Genomic DNA, 17500 nt, shown 5'->3' with positions numbered 1-17500 from the left:
AGTGTTTATTGAGCGAAAACCCCTAAAAGCTCCACGAGGCTCCGGCAGGGGATGGTGGTGATCCCTGCTGTACTCTTTCACCACAACTTTCTCTCACTCTTACTTCCTGTTTCTGTTGTACCCGTATTTCAAAGAGCCGGCCTTGTCACTCTCTGTGTCACGCTGAATATCCCCGAGAACTACGTTAAGGGTACACATGTCTGTGGAGTGCTCAGCCACTTACACGTTAATTTCACGAGCAGGCTGTTCTGTTGATTCGAATCAACCGGAACCCTCGTCGTTGTAACCGACGAAGTGCTTCTATCCCATTGAGATAACGAGACTCAGTTTAGTTTCGGCTGCCCTTTACTGACCAGCCCTCATGAAAAATAGGGAATCAACTGATTCCCCACATAAAAGAAAAATGAATGTAACTGACCACATTCCACTGCAAAACATGGAATGAACTGACCACCTACCGTTTAAAGAATGAAAATTTTCTTGTGAAAATGATGAAGAATAACACAAAAACCAGTGGAACAGAAATTTAACGAACCTGGAATTCCAGTTAATTGAAGATAACGAAGGTTTCTCCAGTGACCAATCCACATTAACTGACTTTCATGTAACTGGCGAGAGGGTTCACTGAAGGTATAATAGAAGGGTACACATGTAGCAATGGAAAGGTACTTGTAAACAACAAAAGGTACTTATGTAGCAATGGAAAGGTACTTGTAAACAACAAAAGGTACTCATGTAGCAATGGAAAGGTACTTGTAAACAACAAAAGGGTACTCATGTAGCAATGGAAAGGTACTTCTAAACAACAAAAGGGTACTCGTACAACAACAAAGGGAGGTACTCATATAACAACATATATAGACATGGTTTAATCATTATCATCATCATTCAACGTCCACTTTCCCATACGTGCATGGGTTGGAGAGTGTGGTTTAATAGTATGGTGGCTATTTCTAGCAGGTCAAAAGACCACGTAGTGGCTATCATGCCAGCTCTGATCCCGTAGGCCTATCATCAAACATGTACATATTCCAGTTATGACCATCCTGAAGGAACAAGTTCCTGCAGGTTGACCGATCATGTATATATACCCTCACAAGACATTCAAAGAATGAGGTGCCCCTCTTGGTCAACAGCCTCAACCAAGTGTTGAGCCCTTTTGATATCAATCCACCTGAGACATCCCTGATTCTATACTACAAACTTTTAAGAGGATCTGAAGTAAAACTTTCCTTCAAAATTTCGCATTAATTTTATGTCTCAAACATCGGCTTAGCATTATGGTTCTGGGTTCAGACGCACTGCATGGCACCTTGGGCAGGTGTCTTCTCATCATCATCATCATTGTTCGACCGTGGTCGAGACAATGGAATTTACCATGCTACGCCAGACTTCACGGTCCATCATAGCATTACAGAGGTCCTGTTGCTGGATGCCTGTAACCCTGGAGATTACATCAGGGTAGGAGAGTGTGTGCCCTCTGGTATCGCGAGTAGATGGCTTCCAGAGGAGGAGAGTAGAAATTACCTCTTTTTCAGCTCTACAACAATGTCCAGCAAACTGGACTCTCCTACCTTTCACAAGGTGTCTTCTACTATATGATAACAAAAGGGTTTAAAATATTTTAAAACAGAAATATAAAAAGGCAATACATACCAAGCATAGAAATTCTGTTCCCTCGTACACATTCCAAGAACTTTATGGAAAACTGAATAGAAGTTGGGTGTAATGAGTTCAAAATGTTCCATGTTGGGGCAGCCCTTCACCAAAGTTTCCAAATCTTGGCAGCTGGAGTTGGTTGTTGCACCAGATGAGAGTGAATCAGTGGAGTAGAGGTTCACATCAGAGGAAAGCTCTGACTGCAAAAGAAAGAAGGGGAAAATAATTTTATTCCTTATTGCCCACAAGCGGCTAAACATAGAGGGGATAAACAAGGACAAAGGAATTGAGTCAATTACATCGACCCCAGTGCGCAACTAGTATTTATTTTATTGACCCCAAAAGGATGAAAGGTAAAGTTGACCTCGGCAGAATTTGAACTCAGAACGTAACGGCAGATGAAATACCTATTTCTTTACTATCCACAAGGGGCTAAACACAGAGAGGTCGAACAAGGACAGACAAAGGAATTGAGTCGATTACATCGACCCCAGTAACGGCAGATGAAATACCGCTAAGCATCTTGCCCGGTGTGCTAACGTTTCTGCCAGTTTTTCCGGGGGAAAATAATAAGGATTCCTGGCTTTCACCCAGGTAGTCTAAGGTTTGATTCCTGGCACTATTTCCTGGGCCATAGCTTTTCAGTTGAAATGCATAATTGAATAAAAAAAAAAATATTCTAATAGATAAGGCATCTAACTTTGAAGAAGAAGACTGCAAGTTCGTGTTTCATCGTGGTTGACTTGCTGTTTAGGTTCAGGCATCGCTGTGTGGTTAAGAAGCTGGCTTCCTAAGCATATGGTCTTGGGTTCAGACGAAATATGGCTACACATTTCGCCCGGCGTGCTAACGTTTCTGCCAGCTCGCCGCACTGGACTTGACCTGCCATCAAATTAATTAGGTTTTCTCAGTCCCCTAAGAGAGTGTTACATACAATGATGAGAAAAAAGGCCCACTTACGAAGGGACTATTTGGTTCCATCCATGACATGCGGCGTTTCTTGGCTGGTACTTCATCTAATTTGATATTGAACGTATGTTCTCTGGCATCAGAATGTTTATGGACAACAGCACAGGATGAGAGAGCCAGGGACTTCAAACCTACACAAAGAGAAAAAAAAGGGGACATCTGATTATTAGTTTCAAAGTCCAGCAATTTTAGGGAGAAGGAGTACTCAATCAGTATTTATTTTATCAACCCCGAAAATATGAATGGCAATGCTGACCTCACCAGCATTTGAACTCAGAATGTAACACCAGTAGAAATGCTATTAACCATTCTTTTTTACCTGGCACAGTAATGATTCTAATTTGGAATTGATTTATTTGACTATGCTCCAGCATGGCCATAGTCCAATGCCTAAAACAAGTTAAAGATAAAAGTCATGCAATGCTGCCTGAAAAATAATAGGTTTATCCCGTGGTATATCACAGGCACAGGCATGGCTAAGTGGTGAGAAGTTTGCTTCTCAAGTGGCACTTGGGGTAAAGGTCTTCTACTGTAGCCCTGGGCTGATCAAAGTCAGTGGATTTGGTAAACAGAAACTGAAAGAAGTTCGTTTGTTTTGTGTGTGTGGGTTTGTTTGCGCCCCGCCTCCTCACTGCTTGACCCCCTCATCCCGCCATTGTTGGTGTACTTAGCAGTTTGGCAAAGAGACCAATAAACAGGAAAAATAATCCAGAATCCCTTATCCGGTATTTTGGGGTTGATCTGGATTAACTCCAAAATCTAGTCAGTTCAGGCCCTGAAAATCTCGTCCTAATCCATCCAGCAAAAGAGACTGGGGTTAATTTATTCAACTAAAAATTCTTCGTGGCGGTGCCCCAGCATGGCCACAGTCTAATGACTGAAACAAGCGAAAAGTAAGATACAACGAACAGACGAAGAATAAAAACTGATTTCTGGAAGAGAAGCACAAGGACAGGAGAAGAGAAGACAACTCTGGGAGACTTGAGGCAATATAAGAGGAGATAACTCTTACCAGGAAGCTCGGCAAGCGCATCGCAAATTGTGGTTTCATTGTGACGAAGATAATGTGAGTGGATGCCGCTCAGATTTAAGTGTGTCAAATGCCGACATGAAGAGATTAATGCTTGTAAACCTTTCAAATCTTCTTGTAATGGATAATTATTTTTGCCCTGTAACGAAGGAAAATTTAGATAATTAATTATGATTTTACAGCTTGGAGATAAAATAAAAAAGAAACGGAAAAGTGAAAATTAAAAACTAAAAAAAAAACAAATATCAGCGGTTGTGCCCCAGCATGGCCGCGGCCTTCGGGCTAAGACATTTTTAAAGATTTATCTGTGGATATGAACTGATAATTAATCCTTAAATAATTCAGTCCTTCCATCTTATCACTATCATCATTTTGAGGTCCACTTTTCGGATCTTTTTGGTTTGACCGGCAGTTTTTTAAAAACACTTTTAAACTTCGTATACTGGTAGAATATGTTTATAAAACATATTTTTCTCTTGGCTTTATTGAGAAAATTCAATAGTTTGTAAGATATTTGTTGTTTTTTTTTCTTCAATTTCTGCAATTTCAACCAATCAATGACGTCTATTGAGGTGAAAACATTCTGTGCCGTATGAATATGTCCCTCGTTTAAGAAACAGATTGGGTTTATTTACATTTCTGAAGAAAAAAAGATACCCTTCCCCCCACCCCTAACTCTAACCCTAAAACAGATTGAAATGCAATAGATCGATACTAGGGTCATAATTATGGGTGACAATTTCATATGACACCACTAGAAAAAACTGCCGTTCAAACCAGAGAGATCCCAGTTTTCCATCTTTGCATCAGTCATCCAGAGTTTATAGAAGCAGTTTTTCTACGGCCGGATGCCTTTCCTGTCGCCAACCCTTCCTGGTTTCCAAGCAAGGTAATGTTTCCTCTCATGGCCAGAAACATTTTAGCAGAATATTGGAAATAAATGACGTTCATTTACAACATGACGCAATGTCAGGACAAGGAGACAAGAACATACACACACTGATACACACACACACTGATACACACACACACTGATACACACACACACTGATACACACACACACTGATACACACACACACTGATACACACACACACACATACAGCAATCTGCGTATCATATTCCATGCAGAAACATAAGTGTGTTTGAGATTGGGTTCTGTTTGTCGTTGACCAGCACTTGACAATCAGTGTTAGTTCATTTATGTCTCCGTAACTTAGCAGTTCAACAACAGAGACCAATAAAATAAGTACCAGGTTTAAACACACACACACATACACACACGTGTGCGCTCACACACATGATCGGCTTTCATACAGTTTCTTATTTCTTTACTGCCCAAAAGGGGCTAAACATAGACGGGATAAACAAGGACAGACAAAGGGATTAAGTTGATTACATCAACCCTAGTGCAAAGTTGACCTCGGCAGAATTTGAACTCAGAACGTAGCGACAGACGAAATACCTATTTCTTTACTACCCACAAGGGGCTAAACACAGAGGGGACAAACAAGGACAGACAAACGGATTAAGTCGATTATATCGACCCCAGTGCGTAACTGGTACTTTATATTATCGACCCCAAAAGGATGAAAGGCAAAGTCGACCTCAGCGGAATTTGAACTCAGAACGTAACGGCAGACAAAATACCGCTAAGCATTTCACCCGGCGCGCTAAGGTGTCTGCCAGCTCACTGCCTTTCATACAGTTTCTGTCTAACGAATTCACTCCCAAGGCATGAGTCAGTCCAGGAGTATAATAGACAACACTTGCCTAAGGTGCCAAGCAGAGGGACAGAACCTGAAACCACAGAGCTACATCTGGAGTTAAGAAGTCCATTTTACAACCGAAATATTCTAAGTTCAATCCCACTGCATGTAGTTTGGATTCATCTCTTCTATAACCTCCCGGAGACACTGTCGAACCACCCGATCCATGGCAACACAAAAGGAGGACATTAAATGATGAATAGGTGCAGGAGTGGCTGTGTGGTAAGTAGCTTGTTTACCAACCACATGGTTCCGGGTTCAGTCCCACTGCGTGGCACCTTGGGCAAGTGTCTTCTGCTATAGCCTTGGGCCGACCAATGCCTTGTGAGTGAATTTGGTAGACGGAAACTGAAAGAAGCCCGTCGTATATATATATATATGTGTGTGTGTGTATGTGTTTGTATGTTTGTCTCCCTAGCATCGCTTGACAACCGATGCTGGTGTGTTTACGTTCCCGCCACTTAGCGATTCGGCAAAAAGAGACCGATAGAATAAGTACTGGGCTTACAAAGAATAAGTCCCGGGGTCGATTTGCTCGACTAAAGGTGGTACTCCAGCATGGCCGCAGTCAAATGACTGAAACAAGTAAAAGAGTAAAGAGTATGATGATGATGATGATGATGATATAAACGGTGTCCTTCATTTCCAGTCATTCCATAAAAACATGTCAGGTCGTGGGGAAATATGACCTTATTTGGAAATAGGTGAGAGTTGGCAACTGGGAAGGCATTATGGGGCTGTAGAAGATCTTGCTCAACAAATTGCGTCTGATATTTGCAAGGATGGAAAAGAGATTGTTATGATGATGAGGATGATGACCATGACAGTATTGTTTGTTGCTTTTTGTATTTTGAGATAGAGTATGGATGGTGGAGAGGGGTATGGCTGCTATTTCTAGCAACTTCAGTGGCAATGAAGAAGTTCTTTTTAACTCCAAAATACTCCCTGATCTTAATTTTTTTTTAAAAGAATAAAAGAGCGGTGAGAAGGAGAGGGAGGGAGAAAGAGAGAGGGGATGAGAGATGAGGGAGGAGAGATGGGAGGAGAAAGAGAGATGGGGGAGAAAGAGAGAGGGAGGAGAGAGGGGGAGAAAGTGAGGGGAAGAAAGAGGGAGGGAAGGTGAAAGAGAGGGAGAGAAGGTGAAAGAGAGAGAGTGAGGATTGTTGCTATTTAACCCTAGGTCAGTCTTGATCCAGTTGACCTATGATCCAAATCTTCACCCACCCACCCAACCATCCACCCAGGTCTTTTAATCAAACATGGAACATTTCAAACGAAATGCATTATCCAAAAAGAATCCTTCCTTTTTTTTTTATCTTTTTCCTTTAAAAGGAAGAAGACTTAGCTGCTATTTCCAGCTGGCGAGGCAACAACCAGGTTAGAGACTTTCTAGCAATTTATGACAGGTTCCTGTGGCCCCCACCCTACCAACCCAAACCTCCCTGGAGAAAAGAGAGAGAGAGTGAGAGAGTGGGAACACTGTATAAATCTACCACATCTTGTTCTAATCACATGAGCACACACACACACACACACATATATATACACACATATATACAATGGCTGTGTTGTTTATATCTGGTAGTTAGGTCAAGTCATAGATTCCTTCTACATCAGGAAACTCCCCTGTACATTCGCCCCCCCCTCCTCCTCCCAACCAACACTCAGGCCCAACGCTTCCCCCCCACACCTCACCATCTTCGCCACCACTACCACCACCACCATCCTCCAGTCACCACCACAAGCACCACTAACAATATCCTTAGCTACAACCTGCTCCCACCATGACCATGACCACCGCCACCACACCACACCACCACCACCATCACCGCCGCCACCACCCACCAACAGTGACAATAACCTCCACCACCACCACCACCACCACCGTCACCTACACCACCGTCACCACCACCACCACCACCACCAACCAGGACAATAACCTCCACTACCACCACCACCACTACCATAAGCATCATTAACAATATCTCCTCCCCCTCACCCCGGCCTCCCCACCGCTGCCACCACCTCCACCACCAGCTTTGTCATCAACATGACACACCCATTGTTCCCACTTCATGCCCACACCATCACCATCATCATCATCATCATCATCATCAGCTAATCAACACCCTATTGTTGTGAACTCAGTCAGTCAGCTGCAAGGGGGGGGGGCAGAGGGAAGGGACACCAGCTTAATGAGTGTGAGTGTGAGTGAGTGTGTGCATAGGAGTATAAGTTAAGTGAGTGAGAGTGAGAGAGAGAAATACACACAGAGTCATTGACACTTATATCTTGTATGCATCTCCCCCACAGAGACACCCCCCCCACACTGACATATTCACTGACAGTTATGTATACACACACACTCAAATGTGCTGACACACACACACACACACACACACGTACTAATAAACATATGCATCCACTTCCTGACATATATACCCCCCCCCATACATATGTACATACATACTCATAAATATACATATACACAGACACACTAATATGCATATACATCCACTCCCTGACATGTATACAAAAACACACATTTATACATATAGGCGCAGGAGTGGCTGTGTGGTAAGTAGCTTGCTAACCAACCACATGGTTCCGGGTTCAGTCCCACTGCATGGCACCTTGGGCAAGTGTCTTCTGCTATAGCCTTGGGCCGACCAATGCCTTGTGAGTGGATTTGGTAGACGGAAACTGAAAGAAGCCTGTTGTATATATGTATATGTATATATATATGTGTGTGTGTGTGTGTGTGTGTGTGTGTGTGTGTTTGCCCCCCCCCAACATATATTGGTCTTCTTATATTTGTTTCAGTCATTTGACTGTGGCCATGCTGGAGCACCGCCTTAAGTCAAGCATATCGACCCCAGGACTTATTCTTTGTAAGCCTAGTATTTTATTCTATCGGTCTCTTTGCCGAACCGCTAAGTTACGGGGACGTAAACACACCAGCATCGATTGTCAAGCGATGTTGGGGGGACAAACACAGACACACATACATATATATATACATAAGACCTGTTGAAGCAAGTGAAATCAGAATGGAAATCACTAAAAAAATCAATGGAATTTGCAGTTGTGATACCAGTGCCGGTGGCACATAAAGAACCATCTGAACGTGGCCGTTGCCAGTGCCGCCCCATGTGGCGTCCATGCCGGTGGCCCGTAAAAAGCACCAACCGATCGCGGCCGTTGCCAGCCTTACCTGGCACGTAAAAAACACCCACTACACTCACGGAGTGGTTGGCGTTAGGAAGGGCATCCAGCCATAGAAACATTGCCAGATCAGACAGGAGCCTGGTCCAGCCTCCTGGCTTCCCAGACCCCAGTCGAACCGTCCATCCCATGCCAGCATGGAGAACAGAAGTTAAACGATGATGATGATGATACATATATACAACAGGCTTCTTTCAGTTTCCGTCTACCAAATCCACTCCAAGGCTTTGGTCGGTCCGAGGCTATAGTAGAAGACACTTGCCCAAGGTGCCATATAGTGGCACTGAACCCGGAATCATGTGGTTGGTAAGCAAGCTACTTACCACACAGTCACTCCTATGCCTATATCTTGATTATCTTAGGTAAATAAGTTATTTTTTATTAAACATAACTAGTCTGGGAACTTTTTGATACGACCTTGTGTATGTATATACACAACAAGCTCTTATCAGTTTCTATCTACCAAATCCACTTTCAATGCTTTGGTCGGTCCGAGGCTATAGCAGAAGACACTTACCTAAGCTGCCACGCAATGGGACTGAACCCAGAACCATGTGGTTGGGAAGCAAACTTCTAACTACACAGCCATGGATGAAGTTTTTCCCTTTATATAAGAGGAGTGTATTTACCACTGTGTGTGTGTGTGTGTGTGTGTGTGTGAAGGTATATGGCCTAGTGGTTAATGCATTGGGCTACAATTATAATCATGAGATAGTCAGTTCAACTTCTGGACTGGGTAGTAATCTTGACCTTAAACGAGAAACATTCATCAACAGCAGAGGTTCTCAAACTTCTTAACCCCACCTCATGGCCAAATAACACCCTCAGCGCCCCACCCCTATTTTTATGCATAAATAAATATTTTATATTCTACTAATTTATATATACTATGAATCATTTGATGTTCAATATAATATTATATAATTTGTATACAATACTATAATAATATAATAAATTCATAGCGTACCCCAATCCACTGCCTTCCTCCCAACGCCTCCTTTTTCTCTATCCCAGAGTGAAATATGTCACTAACATATTTTAACTAACCTAAATCTCGTTCATTCTTCATTACTGCTTGGCACCAATAATGCTGTATCTATTCTAAGTGGTCTGCAAGCACAATCAATCACTCAATGATATTGACTGTTCCAAAATAAAGCTATGGCTTTAACCCTTTAGTATTTAAACCGGCCATATCCGGCCAAAATATTTAATCTGTTTTATGTTCAAACTGACCAGATCCAGGCTCTCACACCTACCCTACAATGTTATTCTACATTAAGTAATTACACCATCAAGATCTTGAAGATATGAGATAATGCATGATTAATTCAAATCAATGGGAATCAATAAGCATTATGTTTGATAAAATAATTGGAACACTAACGGGTTAAAATCTGCTCACAGTTGTCTCTCTTTGGTATCTTCTACTGAAGAAGGTTAAGGAGTCAGAAAAACATCCAGGAGTCCGCTAGGGGAAGACACTGAGCAAAAAAAGGCTTTTTTTTTTATTTACACCTTTAACGATCATCATCATCATCATCCTCCTCCTCCTCATCATCGTTTAACATTCATTTTCCATGCTAGCATGGGTTGGACAGTTCGACTGGGGTCTGGGAAGCCAGGAGGCTGCACCAGGCTCTAGTCTGATCTGGCAGTGTTTCTACAGCTGGATGCCCTTCCTAACGCCAACCACTCCATGAGCGTAGTGGGTGCTTTTTATGTGCCATAAACAAGAATTTCTTTCTCCATGGTAACCGTAGTGAATTTGCCTTTAGAAGAAGTTAGAATATGTCACAAAATATTTTGACTGACCTAAAGTTCATATCATGCAGTTCCGTCCCTATCTCCCTCCCTCCCTCCAGTTGCCACATACTCGGATGTTTCACTGGGTCAAAGGTGAAAGAGCTAAGATGGTGTTTACATCTGCTTAAGACTCCGAGGCAGCAAAAGCAATCGGCAAAAAGCACAGCACATGCTTGCAATGACAGCTGTAGAGATTATGTCAGTAATGTGCATGTGTGTGCAGCTACATGTATGCACATACTGTATGTGTGTGTGTGTGTGTGTGTATGTATGCATGCATGTGTGTGTGTGAATGGGTCAGTGACCTTACAGTTTTGTCTTCAATCCCATGGCTTGGCACCTTTGGTAAATAAATATCTTCTGCAGCCCCAGGACCACTGAAGCCTTGCGAGTGGATTTAGTAAATGGAAACTGAAAGAAGCCCATTGCATATTAGTGTGTGTGTGTGTGTGTGTGTGTGCATGCATCTCAATCTCTTTCTGTTATATATATAATATATAGACATGTGTGTGTATGTGAATGTGTGTGTGTATGTGAGTGTGTGTGTATGTGAGTGTGTGTGTGTGTATGTGAGTGTGTGTGTATGTATGTGTGTGTGTGTACGTATGTGAGTGTGTGTGTATGTATGTGAGTGTGTGTGTGTGTGAGTGTGTGTGCATGTGAGTGTGTGTGTATGTGAGTGTGTGTGTATGTGAGTGTGTGTGTATGTGAGTGTGTGTGTATGTGAGTGTGTGTATGTGAGTGTGTGTATGTGAGTGTGTGTGTATGTGTATGTGAGTGTGTGTGTGTTTGTGAGAGTGTGTGTGTGTGTGTATACATACATGTACAGATGTGTATGTGTGTATATGTATCAATATATATATATGCACGTATGCATGTGACTGTACATTTAAGAAGTGTGTACGTGTGTATTGACGTATGTGTGTGCTAGACAAATGTGTGATTCTGCACATGTCACTTACGAGTTTTCGTACATATCAGTGTGTGTGTGCACGCCCGCGTGTGTCAGTGTGTCCGTGTATGTGTGTGTGTGTCAGTGTGCCCGTGTGTATGTGTGCATGCGTGAGTCATAGCAGTCTGAACATAATTCTATTGATTTTTTCCGTAACTGCACCAAGCTACGGAGATCTCGGAGGAATACAAAGACACTTAGAGATTAGAAAACAGAGATGGCAGGGGAAGGGGGGGTGCGAGGGACACACGCACACACAGATGCACGCATGCACACGCATATATGCACGCACGCACGCAGAGTGTTACATTTGTCTGTAAGATAATAAGCAGGATTACATTTAAATAATAATGTTTTGGAGATAAAAATCAATTGTTGGTCGTTTAGGGACAGCTGACATCTATCACTTGCAATAAGGCCCCTTTTTTTTGCCATATTCTGCTGGAAAATATCATATGATGGTGGTGGTGGGATGATGGTGGTGGTGGTGGTGGTGGTGAGATGATGGTGGTGGTGGTAGTGGTGGTGGTGATGGTGGTGGTGATGATGGTGATGGGATGATGATGATGGTGGTGGTGATGGTGGTGGTATGATGATGATGGTGGTGGTGGTGATGATGGTCATGATGACAGCAATGATGATGATGGTGGTGATGGTAGTGGTGGTGATGGTGGTGGTGGTGATGGTGGTGGGATGATGATGATGGTGGTGGTGATGGTGGTGGTGGTGGGATGATGATGATGGTGGTGATGGTGGGTGTATGTGTGATAACGATGATGACAAAGATGATGATGACAGCAAAGATGATGATGCTAGCGACAACAATGATGATGTAGTGATGATGATGATGACGATGATGATGATCACAATGGTGATGACAGTTGTGGTGATGATGATGATGATGGTAGTGATGGTGGGTGTATGTACGATAATGATGATGACAAAGATGAGGATGATGACACCAAAGATGTTGAATGATGACAACAAAAATGATGATGATGATGCTAGTGACAACAATGATAGTAGTGATGGTGATGATGATTAGGAGTGGTGGTGGGTGTGTGCGCAATGATGACGACGACGATGATGATGGTGATGACAGTAGTGGTAATGATGGTGATGGTGATGATGGCAGTGATAGTGGTGGTGGTGATGGTGGTAGTAGTGATGACGGAAGTGGTAATGATGAATGATGTCAATAGAGACGCTGACAATGCCAATAATTATCGTTAACTATCACGATGATAACGAAGAAGTAGTTATTTCATAGTCACGGGTCACCCCACCCCCCACCCCGCTGAAGCAAATACATGATCAAAGGCACTCCAGTTGTGACCATCCAGTACTTTTCCAATGTTTATTTCCTTCCGTGCAGGGAGAGAGAGGAAGGCATAGTTTATCTAGAGGTACACATCCAGTGTGTCCCTTCACAGTGCAGAGTGATTCGAGGGAGATCCGACTGCTGTTTCTAGCAGACAAACCGACTACACACGAGCTCTCTCGTTAGCTCATAATCAATTACGGATGATGAGAAATCAGGTCTTGTGGCACAAGTAGTGACACAACAGTGTTTTTATACTGGCCCCCAGTATCTTACTGGTATTTTATCTTAACTTGCGACTTCAGTGAGATTTGAACTAGGAATGTAAAGAGTAAGAACAAATTCTGCAAAACAACAATTCTTCTAATCCACAACCCCATTCATCATCATCATCATCATCATCATAATTCTTTCTACAGGTGGCACAAGGCCCCTCAATTTGGGGGAAGGGATTAAGTCGATTACATCGACCCTAGAGCGTAACTGGTACTTATTAGGCACTTACCATCCCCTGCTGGAGCCTCATGGAGCTCTAGGTGTTTTTGCTCAATAAAGACTCACATCGCCCGGTCTAGGAATCGAAACCGCAATCCTACAACAGCGAGTCCACTGTCTTAACCACTGGACCATGGCACCTCCACATTTTGAATTAATCATTCATTATTTTATCGCTTCAAGATTTGGAAGATGTGATTGTATATATTCTACAAGGCGGTGAGCTGGCAGAAACGTTAACAAGCCGGGCGAAATGCGTAACCGTATTTCGTCTGCCGTTAAGTTCTGAGTTCAAATTCCACTAAGGTCGACTTTGCCTTCCATCCTTTCGGGGTCGGTAAATTAAGTACCAGTTACGTACTGGGGTCGATGTAATCGACTTAATCCCTTTGTCTGTCCTTGTTTGTCTTCTCTGTGTTTAGCCCCTAAGTTTAGTAGTAAAGAAATACGTAGCGGCAAACAAAATACCGCTAATCACCCAGCATGCTAATGATTCTAATAGCTTGCCTCCTTCATCATCATCGTCATAATAATAATCCTTTCTACTATAGGCACAAGACCTAAAATTTGAGGGGAGGGGACTAGTCGATTACCTCGACCCCAGTGTTTCACTGGTACTTAATTTATCAACCCTGAAAGGATGAAAGGCAAAGTCGACCTCGGTGGAATTTGAACTCAGAACGTAAAGACGGGCGAAATGCCGCAAAGCATTTTGTCTGGCATGCTCATGGTTCTGCCAGTTCCCTGCCTTTATAATAATAATAATAATAATAATAATAATAATAATAATAATAATAAGTGCCCTGATGCAATATCAGGCAGTGGTATTGATTGTGAGTGTTATCATGTACATTGTTTTGTCTTGGTATAAAAGATGGGTTACAGCAAATATTCTACTCAATACCACAGATTTGCTTGTCAGTTGTTTGACCGTAACCAGTTGAGCATGTCCCTTAGTGGCTGAAGATATGTTCATCTCTGATCACGAGCAGAAGTAGTGGGGGTGCATCATAGCCATGTGTTGAGAGAGATTCTTGGAGATTTGGATAATTCACTTTTGGAAACCTAGGTGTTTTGTTCAACATTCTTAAACAACCCTTATTTGGGGACCTTTTGAGCGGGATGGGTTACCCGACCTGAAGAAAATTCTAACTGGGCCCCACCTGCAAGGTCATGTGCTGTTTATCTTGATAGGAGATCACCATGTCGCGTGCATATGGTTGTGATGTATGTAACCCAGTGTACCTTTATCAGGCGGGAAGTCATGGTGGGTATAATGGGTTTCGTATATTTTACCCCAGTGTCACTCAATAATAAACATAATAATAATGACAGTTTCAAATTTTGGCCCAAGGCTGGCCGTTTCATGAGAGTGGGTAAGTTGATTACCAGTGCTCAATTGGTACTTATTTTACTGATCTCGATTGGATGAAAAGCAAAACTGACCTCAGCGGAATTTGAACTCAGAATGTAAAGGCAGACAAAATGCCACTAAGCATTCCGCCAGCTCACCACCTCAAAATTGGTTTCAAATTCTGGCACAAGGCCAGTAATTTCATGAGAAGGTGGGGCAAGTCGATTACATCGAAGCAAGTGCTCGACTGGAACTGATTTTACCAACCCTGAAAGGACGAAAGGCAAAGTCAACCCTGGCTGTATTTGAACTCAGAACATACAATTAGAAGAAATGCTGTGAAGCACTTCATCTGACCTTGCTACTGATTCTGCCAACTCACTGCCATAATAATAATAACAGTTCTTTCTGCGATAGGCACAAGGGCAGACATTTTGGGGAACGGGAGTAGGGGACTGTTGATTACACCGACCCCAATTCTCGTCTTGTAATTATTTTATCAACCTCAAAAAGGATGAAAGGTGAAGTTGATCTTGGTGGAATTTGAACTCAGAACAAAAATCCGGAAAAAAATGCCATTAAATATTATCTCAGTGTCTTAATAATAATAATAATAATAACAATAATAATAATAATAATAATAAAAACAATAATAATAATAATAAGAAGAAGAAGAATAACAACAGCAACAACAACAATCCTTTCTACTATAGGCATAAGGCCTGAAATTTGGTGGAGAAGGGGACTAGACGATTACATCAACCCCAGTGTGTAACTGGTACTTAATTTATTGACCCCGAAAGGATGAAAGGCAAAGTTGACCTCGGCGGAATTTGAATTCAGAATGGAAAAACTGGATGAAACGCTGCTGAGCATTTTGCCGGGCGTGCTAACGATTCTGCCAGGTCGCTGCCTTAATTGCAATAATCGTTTCAACTAAAAGCACAAGGCCTCAAATATGAGGGGAGGGGGAATAGTTGATTACACCGACCCCAGTGTGTAACTGGTACTTAATTTACCAACCCCCGAAAGGACGAACAGCAAGGTCGACCATGGCAGAATTTGAACTCAGAACGTAAAGCTGGACAATATACCAGTAAGCATAGGAGTGGCTGTGTGGTAAGTAGCTTTCTTACGAACCACATGCTTCTGGGTTCAGTCCCACGGTTGGTTTGTTCGACTTAAAAGAACCCTTTAAGGCGGTGCTCCAACATGGCCGCAGTCAAATGACTGAAGCAAGTAAAAAAAAGAATAGAAGACTATTACAGGCTTCCACACAGTTTCCACCTAACAAATTGACTCACAAGGAACTGATTGACCAGTGGCCCCAGAAAACACACACGTCCCAGGTGCCATGCAGTGGGACTGAACCAAGGACGGGAGTGGGGTTTTCAATCATAGCAATGAAAGTGGGAACTGAAAATGTATTTGTAAAAGAAAAAGGGACCATAATTAAAAGGGAGTTTGGTAAGCACCATATTGTTTATGAAGGCACTTGCTCTGAGATATATTGTAGTTAATAAAGATTATAGGCACAGGAGTGGCTGTGTGGTAAGTAGCTTGCTTATCGACCACATGGTTCCGGGTTCAGTCCCACTGCGTGGAACCTTGGGCAAGTGTCTTCTGCTATAGCCTTGGGCTGACCAAAGCCCTGTGAGTGGATTTGGTAGACGGAAACTGAAAGAAGCCCGTCGTATATATGTATATGTATATATATATATATATATATATGCCAGCCCCGCCTTGGCTGGTTTCCATGCCGATGGCACGTTAAAAGCACCGATCGTGGCCGCTGCCAGACTCCCCTGGCACCTGTGCAGGTGGCACGTAAAAAGCACCCACTGCACTCGCGGAGTGGTTGGCGTTAGGAAGGGCATCCAGCTGTAGAAACACTGCCAGATCAGACTGCAGCCTGGTGCAGCCTCCTGGCTCCCCAGACCCCGGTCGAACCATCCAACCCGTGCTAGCGCGGAAAACGGACATTAAACGATGATGATGTGTATATGTTTGTGTGTCTGTGTTTGTCCCCACCAACATCGCTTCACAACCGATGCTGGTGTGTTTATGTCCCCCGTTACTTAGCGGTTCGGCAAAAGAGACCGATAGGATAAGTACTAGGCTTACAAAGAACAAGTCCTGGGGGTCGATTCGCTCGACTAAAAGGCGGTGCTCCAGCATGGCCGCAGTCAAATGACTGAAACAAGTAAAAAGGTAAAAGAGTTGTTGTTCAGAGAAACCTAATGAGAGAGAGACAGAGGTCCATGACAAGAAAAGAAGCAGGTCTGTAGGTGCCAGGGACAATGGGAGGGATCACTGAATAAGGAAGAGGGGTGGGGGGCGGGGGTAGACGGAGGAACAGAGAAAGAGAGGAAGGGGGAGGAGGAGGAGAAAGAGAAAGAGGAAAAAGAAGGAAAAAGAAAAAGGAAAAGACAAAAAGAAAGAAGACAGCAAGGAAGAAAGAAAGGGAAAAGAAAGAGGAGGCTAGGAAGATTAAGTGGTGGTGGGGGGGTAGTAGTAGTAGTGGTGGTGGCAGTAGCAGTAGTAGTGGTGGTAGTAGAAGTGGTAGTGGTGGTGGTAGTAGTAGTGGTAGTAGTAGTGGTTGTGGTAGTAGTAGTGGTAGTGGTAGAGTGGTGGTAGTGGTAGTGGTGGTAGTAGTAGTAGTGGTAGTAGTAGTAGTAGTCGTAGTAGTAGTAATGGTAGTAGTAGTCGTAGTAGTAGTAGTAGTAGTAGTTAGTAGTAGTGGTAGTAGTAATGATGGTAGTAGTAGTAGTAGTAGTGGTGGTAGTAGTGAGTGAATGCACATCTAAAAAGAATTAATTGTAAATATTCATTAGTTGTGGAGAAAATTGGTGACGAAAGAATTTAAAGATTGGAAGTGTTTTTTAAGCCAGTTTCACAGTCAACAAATACCAGTTTACACT

General features: G+C 42.9%; 1 protein-coding gene across 1 annotated transcript in view; it reads right to left on the bottom strand.

Annotated features, from left to right (window-relative positions):
* Nucleotides 1-17500, bottom strand: part of LOC115225748 (F-box/LRR-repeat protein 18) — a 29961-nt gene that overhangs the window by 4943 nt on the left and 7518 nt on the right. Inside the window, exons 2-5 of the mRNA XM_029796690.2 lie at nt 3641-3797; nt 2620-2759; nt 1657-1859; nt 536-624 (exon numbers count right to left, since the gene is read on the bottom strand). Coding sequence (XP_029652550.1) covers nt 536-624; nt 1657-1859; nt 2620-2759; nt 3641-3797 — 589 coding nt within the window. The remainder of the gene's footprint in view (nt 1-535; nt 625-1656; nt 1860-2619; nt 2760-3640; nt 3798-17500) is intronic.

Source organism: Octopus sinensis, linkage group LG28 (assembly GCF_006345805.1).
Source record: "Octopus sinensis linkage group LG28, ASM634580v1, whole genome shotgun sequence".
In the NCBI taxonomy this organism is placed as follows: Eukaryota; Metazoa; Mollusca; class Cephalopoda; order Octopoda; family Octopodidae; genus Octopus; species Octopus sinensis.
Note: the sequence above shows the minus strand (reverse complement) of the source record. Positions and strands in the feature narration are given on the sequence as shown.